The sequence below is a fragment of the Columba livia genome, chromosome 1 (assembly GCF_036013475.1).
Source record: "Columba livia isolate bColLiv1 breed racing homer chromosome 1, bColLiv1.pat.W.v2, whole genome shotgun sequence".
Taxonomy (NCBI): Eukaryota; Metazoa; Chordata; class Aves; order Columbiformes; family Columbidae; genus Columba; species Columba livia.
This window is the reverse complement of record NC_088602.1, coordinates 128,041,566-128,056,373: the sequence shown is the minus strand read 5'-3', so window position 1 is coordinate 128,056,373 and position 14,808 is coordinate 128,041,566. Positions and strand designations below refer to the sequence as shown.

The 14,808-nt window shown below is 53.8% G+C and overlaps 3 protein-coding genes and 1 long non-coding RNA gene across 6 annotated transcripts in view; 1 reads left to right on the top strand and 3 right to left on the bottom strand.

The window, feature by feature from the left end:
- On the bottom strand, positions 1–3,815 carry GAPDH (glyceraldehyde-3-phosphate dehydrogenase). The gene is given in 12 exon segments (NM_001282835.1): positions 1–299; positions 524–621; positions 753–836; positions 1,048–1,126; positions 1,260–1,411; positions 1,562–1,643; positions 1,730–1,845; positions 2,024–2,114; positions 2,193–2,299; positions 2,552–2,651; positions 3,222–3,265; positions 3,777–3,815. Coding segments are annotated over 11 exon segments (1,002 nt in total). The 5' UTR covers positions 3,245–3,265; positions 3,777–3,815; the 3' UTR covers positions 1–229.
- A 1,761-nt stretch (positions 3,816–5,576) lies between these two features.
- LOC135578314 (C-type natriuretic peptide 2-like) lies at positions 5,577–7,946 on the bottom strand. Its single transcript, XM_065050054.1, has 3 exons — positions 7,848–7,946; positions 6,075–6,365; positions 5,577–5,820 (listed from the first exon to the last, which is right to left on the bottom strand). Exons 1-2 carry the CDS (start codon positions 7,944–7,946, stop codon positions 6,093–6,095), a joined length of 372 nt encoding a protein of 123 aa, XP_064906126.1. The 3' UTR covers positions 5,577–5,820; positions 6,075–6,092.
- Positions 5,766–14,808, top strand: part of LOC135578315 (uncharacterized) — a 27,343-nt gene continuing 18,300 nt past the window's right edge. The window contains exons 1-2 of one of the 2 annotated variants that reach the window (XR_010469809.1): positions 5,766–5,901; positions 11,954–12,181. This is a non-coding gene — a long non-coding RNA (uncharacterized LOC135578315). Of the gene's footprint in view, positions 5,902–8,098; positions 12,182–14,808 lie in introns of those variants that run through there. The other variant, XR_010469810.1, reaches the window with a different exon arrangement.
- NCAPD2 (non-SMC condensin I complex subunit D2) overlaps positions 13,113–14,808 on the bottom strand; it is a 26,306-nt gene continuing 24,610 nt past the window's right edge. For both annotated transcript variants that reach the window (XM_065049991.1, XM_065049990.1), the window contains exons 28-31: positions 14,095–14,281; positions 13,715–13,841; positions 13,427–13,585; positions 13,113–13,242 (exon numbers count right to left, since the gene is read on the bottom strand). In XM_065049991.1, coding sequence (XP_064906063.1) covers positions 13,163–13,242; positions 13,427–13,585; positions 13,715–13,841; positions 14,095–14,281 — 553 coding nt within the window. In that variant the 3' untranslated portion in view covers positions 13,113–13,162. The remainder of the gene's footprint in view (positions 13,243–13,426; positions 13,586–13,714; positions 13,842–14,094; positions 14,282–14,808) is intronic.

Below are 14,808 nucleotides of genomic sequence, written 5' to 3'. Positions count from 1 at the left end.
AGATGGTGATCACTTTTATTGATGTAAGGTGGTACACAAACAGATCAGTTTCTATCAGCCTCTCCACCTCCCCCAGGCTCGGGGAGAAGTTGGAGGAGTGGGGGAGACAAGGGAACAGAACTGGCCTCTCACTGCAGGATGCAGAGCTAAGCGGTGGTGAAGAAGGGCAGGGGCTCCAACAAAGGAGAGTCCTGCTTCCCTAGGCAGCAGGGGGGGCTGTGTGCTAGGCTCACTCCTTGGATGCCATGTGGACCATCAAGTCCACAACACGGTTGCTGTATCCATACTCATTATCATACCTGCAGACAAAGAGAAGTGCTGTCAGGACTGACCCATTTCTTGCATCTCCTTCCTCAATTGTTCCTGCTCCTCTGCCCCATCCCACACAACTGAACTAGGCAACTTCCCATCCACTTCCAGTAAAGAAAGCTGTAAGCACCCCATATGCCCTCCAGTAGGGTAAGGACAAGGCTACAGTAACTTCAGATACAGCCTCCCCAACCACCCTCAAGGCAGTGCCTACCAGGAAACCAGCTTGACAAAGTGGTCATTCAGTGCAATGCCAGCACCCGCATCAAAGGTGGAGGAATGGCTGTCACCGTTGAAGTCACATGAGACAACCTGGAACAGAGAGGAAATTGTAATACATATGGTCGATCCAGAAATCGGGATACAAAGCTGCTACCATCAGGAAAAAAAAAAAAAAGTGTAAGCAACGCTAGCCACAGGCCAAGAGACTACGAGTTACCTACCTGGTCCTCTGTGTATGCCAGGATGCCCTTCAGGGGCCCATCAGCAGCAGCCTTCACTACCCTCTTAATGTCATCATACTTGGCCTAAGCAGAAACAAATTTAAGATGGTCAGATGCCAAGTCACACAAAATGTCTGCCTTGGAAGGGGAGGAGACACGTGGCAGGTGCTATTTTCACCAAGATCAAATCTTCTTAGGGAAGAGATAAATACAGAGAGAGCAATTCCAGGTGAGAAGAGTTTAGAGGAAGCAGGGGCAGATCTGGAGGCTGTTGGGTCTTGTTTGTAACACTTACTGGTTTTTCCAGACGGCAGGTCAGGTCCACAACAGAGACATTGGGGGTTGGCACACGGAAAGCCATTCCAGTAAGTTTCCTGTACAAGACATGAGTCAGCACGGAACAGCATCCAGCACCCCTCTGCCAGCCCTCCATTCTGCTGGGAATAGGTCAGAGCTGGCCAGACACTGGCTGCCACCTCCTGACAACCAAGAAGGGACAACACTCACCCATTGAGCTCAGGGATGACTTTTCCCACAGCCTTAGCAGCTCCAGTAGATGCTGGAATAATGTTCTGGGCAGCACCTCTGCCATCTCTCCACAGCTTCCCAGAGGGCCCATCCACTGTCTTCTGTGTGGCTGTGATAGCATGGACAGTGGTCTGCAGGAAGAGAGCACTGGCATAAGAACATAGTCAATGCTCTCCAGAAGCAGCATCCCAAGCACCTTCCCCCCACCCCAAGGGGCACAGGGAATAAAAATGCTTTTCCTCTCACATGGGCCCCTCCTGAGCAGGAAGTTCCAGACCTACCATAAGACCCTCCACGATGCCGAAGTTGTCATGGATGACCTTGGCCAAGGGCGCCAGGCAGTTAGTAGTGCAAGAGGCATTGCTGTCGAAGAGAAAGAGGAAGGCTCATCAGCCAGAGGCATCTACAGAGGTGATATGAGACCCCCACACATCTTCCTTTCTCCTTACCTGACAATTTTCAGGGACTTGTCATACTTTTCATGGTTGACACCCATCACAAACATGGGAGCATCAGCTGAGGGGGCAGAGATGATAACACGCTTAGCACCACCCTTCAGGTGAGCCTGGAAAAACAGAAGATTAAACGAACTCAGAATCCATCCAACAGCTCGCTTCTTCAGACAAGCTGTTCTCCCTCCCAGCCCCATCTTTTTCCCAGCTTGAGCAACTCTGTACATGATGATGCACCTGACAGACAGGAGCAGTGGTCCCTTCTCCTGTGTGCCACTGTAGCATACTCACCCCAGCCTTCTCCATGGTGGTAAAGACACCAGTGGACTCCACAACATATTCAGCACCAGCATCTGCCCACTTTATGTTGCTGGGATCACGCCTGCAGAAGGACAAAACTGTAAAAGCTGCTCTGTAAGAAGCCTGCTTTCATACTCCAAAGGGGCAAAGAGATACTTACTCCTGGAAGATGGTGATAGCATTCCCATTAATCACAAGTTTCCCATTCTCGGCCTTGACAGTGCCCCGGAAGTGACCATGAGTAGAGTCATATTTGAACATGTAAACCTAGCAATGAGAGGGAGAGAGGAAGATCAGTCACCCCAGTTACCATCTCTCCAACCCTTGTTCTACCTACACCCAGTCCCAGCTCCCCACCTCCTCAGTGACCTTGTCCAACTGCTGCGCTACACTTGGTTCTGCTGAACCTCTCATCCCTGTGCCTCCATCCCATACCTGTTTTTCCTCGGAAGCTACTAGAACAGAGCCAGAGGAGACCTACTTGGAGAGGCCCCAAGGGGGCACTGTAAGGCAACTTACCATGTAGTTCAGATCAATGAAGGGATCGTTGATGGCCACCACTTGGACTTTGGCAGAGAGAATAGCAGCCCGGGTGACCAGGCGGCCGATGCGGCCAAATCTGGGGAGAGACACATGCGTGAGGAGGAGCAACAGAGAACCTGCTAGGCTGGGCAGGTCCTTTTGCCTTCCCCTCCGGAGCATCCACCGCTCCCTGCCCAGGGGCTTGGGAGGGAGCCCAGCAGCCGTGTTCAAAGGCCGAAGTGCCTCCGTTAAAGATTAAGAGTGACCCTGCACCGGAAAGGTCAAGCTAAATTTACTGAGGGCCCTGGGGATCTGGTTACTCCTCAGCCCGGCAGGAGAAGGTCATATCCCCCGGGCCGCTGCCGACACACGATCCACCCGGTGACCTTTTGGTGGGGGGCCGCAGCCCGCCGGAGGGGTGCAGAGACCGCGGCGAGGGGGCCAGAGCAAGTGGGGAACACCAGCGCTTCCGGGGTGAGTCACCCCGAATCTGCAAGGGGAAGTGACTCAGCAGCCCGCCCTGCCCCGGCCCCTCAGCCCGGCATGGGGTCGACGACTGAGAAAGATCGGGGGGCATACAGATCCTCCACCCCCCCGTCCCGCCCTTGAAGCGACCTTGCCCCCCCCCCCGCGCCTCCCGCTGTGGCAGCCCAGCGCCGGCGCTCACCCGTTGACTCCGACTTTCACCATCTTTGCTTCTTCGGGATGTTCCTGCGGGCAGAGACCGCCGGTGAGGCGCGCAGAGCGTGGATGGGCGGGGGAGGCGGGTCACCGGCCACCGCCCGCGGCAGCCGCGCCTCGCATCCCCGCCCCACGCACCGTTAACGGCTCGCCCACCGCCGGGGGGAGAGGGAGGGAGAGGTGGACGCGCTCCGAACCGCCCCCCGCCCGGGGCGATCTTCCCCCCCCCCGCCGCGACGCCTACCCACCCCCGCCCCCCCAAGGCGGTCTGTGTGTGTGTCCCCCGCCCCCAACGCCCCCTCAGTCGCCCCACGCCGCCTCCATCTTACGGCGCTCCGCTTCGCAACGCCTTTGTGCCCGCAGGCCCCGCCGCCACGCGGCGCCGCTCCGCCCGGGGGCTGCCGCCCGCCGCACCCCCCTCCAGCCCGGCCCACCCCCGCGGCGCCAGCCCCGGGTAGGCGATGGTGGGGGCTGGTGTGTGGTGGGGGTCCTCCCCACCCCCTCTCTCCGCCCCCGCGCATCTGCTTCCCCCGCCCGTTACCTGCTGCCTCTAAGCCGCCCCGGCGCGCAGTGAGAAGGTGGCGCAGTGGCGCTTCATCGCCCTTTATAGCCGCGCAGGGAAGGTCTGGGGCCCGCCCCGCCGGGCCGGCGCCGAATGGGAGCGCGGGGGCCGGGCCGGGCTACGTGCGCCCGCGCTGCGGGTGCGGCTGCCTCGGTCCCCCCGAGCGACCCCCCCTTCGAACAAAGGCCCCGCGCCGGGTAGGGGAGGTCCGCAAAGGTCCCCCCCGAGCCACCCCTGGGCGGGGGGGCGAGGGTGATCGTGGTGCTGGTGAAAGATGCTCTGGTCCCGGAGGACACCGGTCCTCGCTCTGCGGCTGGGAGCTGTACCCAGGACAGGGAAGGGCGGCTGGGCCCCTGTTTGGGGAGGCGGGAAAGGCTCCCATTCCGGTGAGGGGCTGCCTTCTTGGGGCAGGCTGCCGCCAGCGACCGGGGCGGTGGTGCGTGCTGTTTCACGAAGGAGAGACCCCCCCCAGCTGCAGCCTGCGCCCTGCACGCCTCCCCAGCCCGATCCGTTCCCCCAGCATAGCAGCAAAGGCAAAGGCGCTGCAGAGATGCTGGAGACACCCTGAGGGAGCAGCAGCTCCCCAAGCATCTCCCATTCCCCCAGCGCTAGGAGCTCTCTTGCCCCTAGGCTGGGGACTCCCTGCCTGTCTTCGGCTCCCCTGGGGGGGATTTACCCACGCGTGCTTTGGCTGGGGCCTGGGGCCGGCGGCCCAGCTGCCTCCCCGGCAGGCCCCGCGCCGCAGCGTGAGCACCATCTTAATGAGGCACTGCGGCACTGCTGCTACCCGCGGGACGTGACGGCGGAAATCCTGCCCGTCTGCCGCCTCGGCCCGCCTTCCCCGGCCACCTGCGAGGAAGAAGCGCTCCCTGTATGGCCACTGCTGCCGCCCATCCTGCTCTCCCCCGTGCCACGCTCACTCCCTGAGCCACGCCAGGCTGCATCCCCCTGGCTTTGCACAGCCCAGGTGTGCTGGGACAAAGCCATCTTAGGCACAAGGCACAGAGCATGCTGGAAAGCCTCCATCTCTTGGGGAGGGGGTCCCAGAGGAAAGTGTGGGAGTGGTGGGGATGCAGATCCAGGCTGTCAGGGGGTGATGGGTACAGGCCCGTGCCCCCAGCTGAGCTGGGCTCCAGGATGAGGAAGGAGGAGCTGGCTGGGGAAGCCACACGGGCACTGGGAAGGGGGTCCAGAGATGGGTCACACAGCTTGAACGTAACCCAACTCTCCTTATACCACTGCTATTCCCGGTGCCACTGAGGGGCTGGTGTCTAAGTTTAGCCCCAGCTGAGGTTACGACCTTTTCTTAAAGGCCAGGGGATGATGGCTCTCATGGTCCAGCGCAGGGCTGAAGGGGTGCAAGCCCACCCCGGGGTTCGTGGTGCCCCAGCCGCAGCACGCCGCGGGGGGCTCTGGGGACAGCTTCTGCACAAACAGGAGGCCCCTGTGTTCGCTCGGCAAACACCGCAGCGCCGGGGGACAGAGTGCGGCTGGGATGGGCCAGCGCGGCCCTTCTGCCCCGGCCCGCGGTCGATCCCTCACCCGCCGCCCCCCCCGCGGCCCCGGCAGCGCCGCGCTGCAGCCGCGCGTGCCGCCCGGCCCACCCGCAATGGCGGCGCGTACCCAACGTGGCCCAGCGCCTGCAGGCCGGGGGTGGCGGGCGCTGCCGCCGGGTCCGGCCTCTCCTCGCTGCCAGGCCCTCGGCCCTGCACAGCCCGCCGGCCTGGGGACAGCCATGGCCTCCCGCGGGGGCGCTGCCGCCGAGCTCGCACGCAGCAATTGGTACAGCTCTGTTTAATTAGCAAGCGAGTCCTCAATCACGGCGAGGGCGCAGGGGGCTGCCGGCAGAGCAGGGGTCCTGCGGCCTAGGGGCAGCCGCGGAGCCGGGCAGCTCCTCCTCGTAGCGCTGCGCTGCTTCCCCGCCGCCGTGCTCCTTCAGCGCAGGAGCTTCCCGGTTTCAGCCGCTGGCACGCCGTGCTGGTTCTCAGTCCGGTCCTGCGGGCGCCTGGGTATCCTCCTCTGGCTGCGGAGAAGCAGGGCCGGTGAGCCGCCCAGCGGCGTGCAGCCCGCCCGCTCTGGCACCGCGGCCGGGCCCCGCTAGCAGGTAGGGTCCCGCGCCCCAGCCATCGCCCCGGCTGCAGGCAGGTGGGGGCTCCACAGCCTGCCCTTCTGACCCCGGCCCTCGCTCCCGCGTCACTGCCCCCCATCCGTGCTCTCACATCTCCCCTTAGTTCTTTGCTGCCCGCCCGGCCAAGCCCTTACAGCTGGCTGTCTCACCTCAGAACCCCTCCGGAGCTAACACCCTAAACCACTGAAGGTCCCGATCCGGTCCAGTTTCAGCCCAAAGCAGCCCCTGGGTATGGCCTTCCAGGCCCAATCTCCAGGCAGTGCCCACTTGCGACTGGTGAGGGTCTTGCGCCAGAGAGAGGGACGGGCAGCTCTAGCCCCAGACGGGAGGAACGGGAGCGTGGAGGAGAGCAACTGAGGGCCAAAGCTGGACCCCTCCTTCGTGTCCTCTTCAGCCAGTGTGGGCTCAGGCTCCAGGGGCAGCAACTGGGAAAGGAGCATCTGGGAAAGTGGGACAGAGAGGAGAGAGGGGTGAGAGTAGAGCTGACTGTGCTCCTGGTGATAAGCTTTGTACCCCCTTGTACTCCTCTGCCCTACACCTTCCCTTGGGCTCTGGCAGGACATAAAATGGTGCCAATACACAGGCTTTGTGTCCGTGATGTTGCATCCAGACAGAGGGAATGGCTAGACCAGCAGCTCCTGCAGTCTGAAATGATTTTGCAGTCCAAAAGAGCAGCGAGGCAGCTGCTATGAGCCTCTGCCTGTGTGCAGATTGCCATGGTCTTGTCAAATCGTACCCCCTCAAACGTGAAAGGTAACAGACTTCAGTCCTTGCTCCTTTTGCTGATGCTGAGCACCTCTGTGTGCTGCTGTGTGGCATTTCTGTTTGTCCAGAGGGGTGGTGGGGAGGACAGACCTTCCCAAATACCTGCCTCTGAAGATGAGTGGGATACAGGAACAGCAGCATTGAGGATGCAGGTGTGAGGAAGGGGGGCTCTCCATCTACTGGGAATCCTCTAGGGTATCTGTGCAGGCGGGCATATGCTGATCACACACCCCTGGAAGCCTCTGGCTGTAGGGAGGCGAGGGTCGGCAGGTGCATTGGGCACAGCAGAAGCATGGCGTGGCTGCCCAGGGAAGCAGCCTGCAATAGCCATTCCACATCTGTCCCTCACGTGGGTGCTGAGCTAAGGCTGAAGATGCCTTTGTGCAGCTCTTTCCGGTAACGAGTTAATTGAAGCAGACACGGGCATCCTCAGCAAGGAGTAGAAAGTGGTGAGTCATAGCAGCATCAGTCTTGTGATTTTAGTTCACGTCCTAACTACTTCCCTGTAGCTTTCCCAGGATGACATAAAAGCAAGGTGTTGGAGCTCAGGTTAGGATTTGGGTAAGAGAGAGCTTGATAGATTTGAAAGCCAAAATATTTTTGCTGTAATTGCTGAGGGTTAATGATTTACCCAAGTGAAGAAACCCTTAGCTGGCATCCTGACAGGCTCTTGGCCTTAAAGAGGGGCTACTGGAGGGTAGTACTGACTTAGGAGTGAAAATCCTGACGTAGCAGGATGAGCCTGCCCTCTGAGACATCAGAACCAGAACACTGCACACGATGAGGGAGACAACCATAATTTCTGGTGGCTGCTGACACAGGGCAGAGTTAGATAGCACTAGTCTCTTCACCGTTAAAGCCTCTGCAGGCAACATGGGGAGCCCCACAGACAGCCTGCCCCAGACCAGAGCTCACTAAAAAGCTTTTGTGTGTCTGCTCCCTTGTAATACTGGTGCTTCTTAGGAGCTGGGTTATAAAGACACAGTCATCCAAGAGCTGAAGCTGTTGGAGTGGAGGTGAGGGAGCAGTGAGAATAAACAGTAGCTTCCGGTAGCTGGAATTTGGATCCCCCACTTATTCTAGGTTTGACCATGACCTTCCCAAATTGCCCCTGCTACTCCTGAAACCTCCCTCAGTGCTCTCCCAGTCCTTCCTACCTGTAGCCTCTGTGCTGGTAAGGACACAGTCTGAACTCTGGCAGAGAGCAGAACTAAGAGGAGGAAAAGCGAGCAAGGCCACGACTGGAACCTCAGCATCTTCTTTTTATCCCAGGGCTTGTGGGAGGCGAGGCAGAACCTGCAGCATCTGTGTCAGATGCAGTCTGTAGCCCCTCTTTGCCTTTATAGTGTTGGTTCTGGCAGGGACTGGGCCCCCAGCTCTCTGCTGAACCACCCCCTGGAGCTTCTTAACCTTTCAGCCCTTTTGTCCAGGGTGATATATTTCAGGGTGAGCTCAGCAAGACCCCTTCCTCTAAAGAAAAGGGACACAAAGGTGTTTACTGAGTGTCTTGGAAGATAAATGTGAGTTGAGCTGCTGCTGGCCAGGACCTGGAGGTATCTGTCAGGGTCAGGAACAGGGTGACACTTTGAAACACATCCCAAAGGAGGGTATTGAAGGCTGCATTCTATAGTGATATTGGACATACTCCTTGTAGGCAGAGTGCTATTAACACTATTCCTCTAATCATCATGAGGATGAACTAGCAGTAGCCACACTGCTGGCTGACACAAATTCAGCTCTGTGACAATACAGGCTTTTGTTTTTCATATTTATATCTTGGTGCGCTGGTTGGCCTGGGAATGAAGAGCTCTCGCTGCAGAAGGTGTGTGAATTCCAGCACTAACTATGGGATTTGCAGTGGGAGTGTGGGTCTAGTACTAGGCAGGCATATAACTTGCAGGCTGGTTGTCCTGAGGCACCATCTGTAGGGCTGGGCTGAGTTTCCAGAGGAACCGACACAGAAAAGAGCTCATCGAGGCTCAGCTTGCACTTTCTCAAGCTCAGACGCACAATGGAAGTGGGATGGCAAGGAGCAGATTCATTCCTACTAAATCTTCTGGCCGTTAGTTCCCCCCGCCTTTGTTTGCCTCTCCCATTTTACTGTAGTTTCTCACCAGCTGAACAAGGCAATGAGGTCACTGTTTGGAGACCAGGGTGCAGAAGTCAGCCTGGGTATGAAGACAGAAACTAATCAGGAAAGTTTGTCAGGGGAGAGGAATGGAGGGATTGTACCCCAGTACAGGATTAGTTGTGAGTGTGCTGGATGAGTTTAATAACACCTTAAACTTCCCTTTCTTCAGTACTGTTGCACAAAGCAATTGGGTCAAAACTTGATAGTGTTCTGCTGCCTGCTGTTGGTTCGTTGGTTGGTTTTATGTGGTGTGTGTTTGTTTGCTTGTTTTTTGAGGAAAGAAGAAAATTAGAAGAAGAAAAGTGTTTTGCAGAAATAACAAAAGTCACAGTTCAGATATTTGCTCCTTCCTTCCTTCCTTCCTTCCTTCTTTCCTTCCTTTTCCTTCCTTCCTTTTCCTTCCTTCCTTCCTTCCTTCCTTTTCCTTCCTTCCTTCCTTCCTTCATTCCTTTTCCTTCCTTCCTTTTCCTTCCTTCCTTTTCCTTCCTTTTCCTCCCTTTCTTCCCTACCTAAGAAGCCAGAAAGCTTTACAAACCATTTTACATCCAGTCCATGAAAAGAGGGCATGGGGCTTCAGCATGGAGCACTGATGCTGGAAGCAGGAGAGGTAAGGTTACCCAAGTATGTTAGTTCCACCTGATACCTGCAACCCAAGGGTGGTGCTGGTTCCAGGGCAATGCTCTGGTGATCCTGCCTGGCAGTCCCATCACCCCTGTACCTAGGCCAGCTCTCTGGGGCATGCCAGCAAATGGAGAGGCTCCCCTGGTTTATGGCCTTGAGTGACACATTTCATGGGGAATGGGATTACTTTGGTACCAGCCTTTTAAACCACAAAGCACAGGTGACTGCCTGTGCCTGTGCAGCGCATCACGGGATGCGCTGTTTGTGTGGGCTTTCAGATGGGGTGCCTGTGTACAAAAGGAGTGCGGGATGTGTGTGCACAGCCAGCCCCTCCGTGTGCTGGATGTGATAGGGTATGGAGCTTTGCGTTTGTGAATGTTTCAGAGGGGTGGGAAAGAGAAGGAGGATGGGAAGTGAGCACGTGTCCATCCCACATGCAAGATGTCTCAGAGGATGTTGTTCTGCACTTTCTGGTCACATTCAACCATCCAGAAGCAGTTGAGTCAGTCTGCTAGGGTATTCATGCTCCTGGCAAGACAGCTGCAGGCAGATGCATCTCAAGTTGAATGCACTGGTTCTGGGAGTCAGCTTGTCCCTGAGCGCAAGGTAAGCACCAAAGCAACAACACTTTTTTTTTTATAAGAAATGTAGTGGTGGTTTGATCTGGCATCCCTTAAATGTGGTGTACCCCATACTGCAAGAAGAATGCCAGAAATGTGTTTGCAACTTCCCTGAATTCCAGCCCACTTGCACACAGACTGAGCTCTGCAGGGATGGGCAGGCTCTGAGCTCTCAAGTGACAGGTCCCTGCCTTGGGTCCAGCAAAACCTCAGGCTAGCAGGAGGGGAGGAGTCATCATTGTCCACACCAAGCAAGAAACATTGGGGTCTGCAGAAGATTTGCAAATTTTCTTGAAAATCCAGCAAAGTCTGGATAAATTGCAGGTGTTAATGACTCAGGTGCTGTGAAGTTGCAGCTGCTGTGTCCCAGATCCTTGCTGGGTCTGCAGTAGAACTGAATAGTTGCTCTGATACATCCTGGCAATGACTGTGGAGTGAAAAGGCTTTGGCAGACGAGTCCCCGATTGCCCCAGTTTTCTCAGACTCAAATAGGTTATTGTCCTTCTTTCCTCTCTGGTGCCAACAAGTTTCCTCTGTAAAAACCCTTCCCGCTCTGAATCTGGCACACCAATTCTAGAGCTTGCGAGACCACCAGAAAAGTGGTCTCCTGTTGAATCACAGATATTTACAAGCTGTTGCTTACAAAGGCAAGGAGCAATACCCTGTGTGAAGTAGCCTGGGGGAACAGCCCCTGGCCTGTGGTGATGCAATGGGCTGATGGTTGCTGCAGGCTCTAGAAGCAAGAACTATACTCATGTCACTCCACTAGCACCATGTGTAGGAGCCTGGAGCCTCCTGTGGCTGGCAGTCCCTTAGAGAATGGAAACTCCACTGATCTCGGCACTGAGCAATCCCACTGCCTCAGAAGCGAGGGAGTGGGGTTACTCTCTCAGCCTGGTCATCATGGCAGCCACCAGAATAGTTGCTTGCCAGGAATAGAAGAGCAGCAACCAGCTGCTTAAGGCAGCAGCCACTGTGTAGCTGTTTTAACCCCTCTTAGTTTTTGCTGCATCCTTCTGCAGACCCGCACTCACTGACCTTCCACGCTTACTTGACCAGGCAGTGCTGTGCCCACGAAAGGGTAGAAGACAGGCTGCGATGCACTGAAGGAGCCACCATATCAGCCCAGTCATTGACTGCCAAACCTTCCGCCTCAGAAAGGTGGCTGCATGTCTCTCCCAAAGGAAAAAGTTTAACCGCTTGTAGTGGAAAAGCATGGCCTGAAGGTAAACCGGTACTTAGACAGTTTTATGGCCACCTTGTTTCCTCCATTCACTCATTCATATCTCTTTAACTGCAGTATTATCAACATATTACATATATGCAAGATTTACTGCAGACTTGTAAAGCCTTGAGCCTGCGTAGAAATCCGTTTATGCTTTTTTCTTTTCATTCTCATTTGTGAGTGACATACCTGTGAGTGGTGACGGGGGAATCACGTACAGTATGCATGACTGCACGTCATATTTACTGTTAATGCCGCAGCTGCTGCCTCTGTCTCCTGTAGCCTTCAGTGAGTATTATAGCAGGGAGGACAGGTAAGAGGGACAATATTGCTATAGCTTCTGACCTTTGTATTTCATGTGATTTTCCGGTTCTCACCAGGGTGCTCTGGAGCTGGGGAGCATGTCTGTATTGGTATCTGGCTAGTTTACACTAGTGGCTGCAAGAGGGCACATCGTTCCAGTGAACTGTGGGACTCAGATGTGGGATTTGATCCCCATGTCCCAGCCCAATAAATACACCTGTCATCACATCATTCCCTAGTCTACTTGTTTCTACAGCATCTAACATGTTTATGTCTATTCATATGTTGGCATTTAAAAAAAATATTATTAAGGCAAATGCAAAGCAATGCAATTCCTAATGCTTTTTTTTCTTTTTTTAATAGAGACCAAAATAAGCTACAGCAGGCTTTTGTCACTACTCATGCAGCCAGCCCACAGAACTGAGCAGCAGGTTCTACATGCTGGAGAACCAAGGGTGACCATGACAACTGCAGGAACTTGGTAGATCCCAGAGACAGAGAACACGGAAGATCTGCAGGAACCTGCTGACAGGAAGACCCTTCTGATGCCTGCCCAGCTAGTGATTGGTCTGCTTTCTAGGTAACTGACAGGTAAGAGGAAATAATTCTGTACTAATAGCTCTGGGACAAATGCCAATTTGCCTGTGAGACAGGAGGTTAAAGGTTGTTTACGTGATTAACTCAAATTCAGGGCACTTCGTGTTCACATGGCAGTCCAAGGAGTGCAAGGACTGACTTGAACACCAATTTGGCATTCCTGGAAGGAAAGAGCTTAAGTGCCAGTCTTATTTGAAACATAACTGGATTCGCAGCAAATGCATTACAAAAAGTGCAGTGAGACTACCCATGTTACCAGTATACTCAGTAACCTGAGCAAATCAGAGTTAGGTAAAGATAATTCTGAAGGCATAGGTTTTTTTTTTGTTTTTGTTTTGTTTTTGTGTGGTTTTGTTTTGCTTTAAACTTTAAGTCTTTACTGATTTTTCATATTCTCTGTTGAAGCACTCTAGCTATAGCCCAAGTCTGGCTTTCTCATCACTTCCCCAGTCCCTCAACTCTTGAGGAGATTTGTATAAGGAAAAGATGCAGGTAACTTCCCCTCAAAGCCCTGCAGGGCTTTGCATGGCAAGAGCTTCAAAGAGGATCAAACATAAAAGGGCCCAAAGTCAGAAAAATTGTATTGGTCCTGTGTTAAGAGAAGCTGAATGGTGTACTTATAACCACGTACAAAATGGAAGGGAATGAGTATTTTGTACTCAGTGGTTAGTTTGGCTCTTCTTAGAAAGACTTTCTTCCAAAGGTGTGGGGTTTTTTTTTGTTTTTAATAAGAGTGGTTTATTTTCATGTGCACAGCCAGTGTGAAACCACTCAAAGCAGTAGCTATGTTCATCACTGCCTTTTCTTTGTGGAGATATCAAAAGACAGGATTGGAATTGCTTCAGCCTGGTGTATAGCTTGCATTTTATCCTCATTTAAAGCACTGTCATATTACCCAGTGTTTCAGACAAGAGAAGACAACTGCTGCATAAACCAAGTTTTATTTTTCATTAAAGACAGTAGCAGATGGTTCCCTTAGCGCAGCCGGGAGACTGAAGATCTGGTGATGGGAGTTGTTTTCGTCGGGGTTTCCTCCTCCAGTTTTCCCAATAGCTCTAAGGGAGTAAAATGTGTCAATAACCATCACTCCACTGCCTTAAACAGAGAAAGCTAGAGGCAACCTAAGCAGCCCTCTGAACCCCCACACACCTGCCCATTACCAAAGGAACATCCCTGATGGGCCAAACCTATAGTCTTCCTCCACTTTCACCTTTTGAGCATACATGTACAGTGCCTTACCGTCCTCAGAGCTGTTCTCCTCATCACTGGAGAAAGCAATAACAGCTTTTTTGGGTGGAGGGCGTTTTTGGGTACGCTTATGGTTTCGGAGAGCGCGAGGCTGGGGTGTGACAAAATCTTCATCCCTGTTGGCTGTGCTCAGGGGCTGGCGACGTGAACCTGCCAAGAAAAAGAAATATAAAGGTAGCGGCCATTCTGTCTGTAAGGGTCACGTAGGGAAAAGTCCCTAGGTGTCTCTGCTGGACTGCAGGATCAGGGGAAGGCTGCAGTCTCACAAAAGGAACGTACTTCCTGTTGGTTTCTGCTTGGCCGGCTCTGGCACTGGAGACTGACTACCTTCCTGGCATGTCTCCGCCGAATCCAGCCCTCGGTTTCGGGAGGCTGACAGCCTCTGCTCCAGCTCCTCAGCCAGAACCTGATGGAGATGTAATGTTGTAACAGAGTGGGGTAAAAAAGAAGAAAAAAAGGAAAAAAAAAAGACAAAAGAAAGCATGGAAAGGGTGGGGAGAGAAGTGTTACATCTGTAGCAGAACTGTCACCAAGTTCTCTGATAAATTGTTGGGGCCAAGGAGTAGCCTGCTTAACATGGAAAACTACAAGGCTTTCCCAATCATCGTGTATAAAAAGAAGTCGTTTTATTGGCCCGGACACTTGCCACCCATCCTTACTTTAGTCTCGGGTTTGCTGCCTGCTCTGCGGAATCGAGCCAGCACAGTTTGGAAACAACTGTAGACAGCTGGGTCTTGGAGCTTGTCCGCAAAGCAGTCAAAGTTGTCCTGCAGCTTGTGAAGGCCCCGTTCTGAGAGGGGAAGCAGAGCGAGGCAGTGGGACAGATCCCGATACTGACGCTCAGTTCTAGGAAAGACAAAGATTGCTCTTATGAAAAGGGATGCGTAAGGATGTGCACATCCTACCTAGAAGCACAGTACATGAGGATGAAGCATTTCCTGCAGGTGCTTCTGCCCTGCAGAACATGAGATTCAGGTTGTTCTGTTACAGGTCAGTTAGAGGCCATACCATACTAACCACTTCACAACCACCACTGTATTCCATCAAAGACACTGAGTTAGAGTCTGTCAGACAAACATGAAGGCTTCATTGTTAGAGAATACAGTCCCTCATTTAAAAAGCATGAGAAGTTTTTTCCTCCTAGCTGTCAATAATACACTCAGTGAGGTGAGGACTCTTCTTGAAGGGCCTTATTTCAACTGAATAATAAACAACCCTGGCTAGTCATTTTTGCATGTTTGAGATCTTTTCAAGCAGAAGTTTTACTTGTTGTTCTCTCTTTTATTTTTTCCTGCCCAGTGACAGGCCAGTAACATAAAGAAGGCCATTTTCACTAAGGTACAAAGTGAACAGATGACAACTGCTGTTTCAAA

What these genes read in the sequence shown, in the direction of transcription:
- LOC135578314 (XM_065050054.1), bottom strand. Translation starts at nt 7,946, where the DNA reads ATGCTGAGGTTCCAGTCGTGGCCTTGCTCGCTTTTCCTCCTCTTAGTT. An exon ending in TACCAGCACAGAGGCTACAG is followed by an intron (nt 6,366 to 7,847) that starts GTAGGAAGGACT and finishes CCACTTTCCCAG; the next exon opens with ATGCTCCTTTCCCAGTTGCT.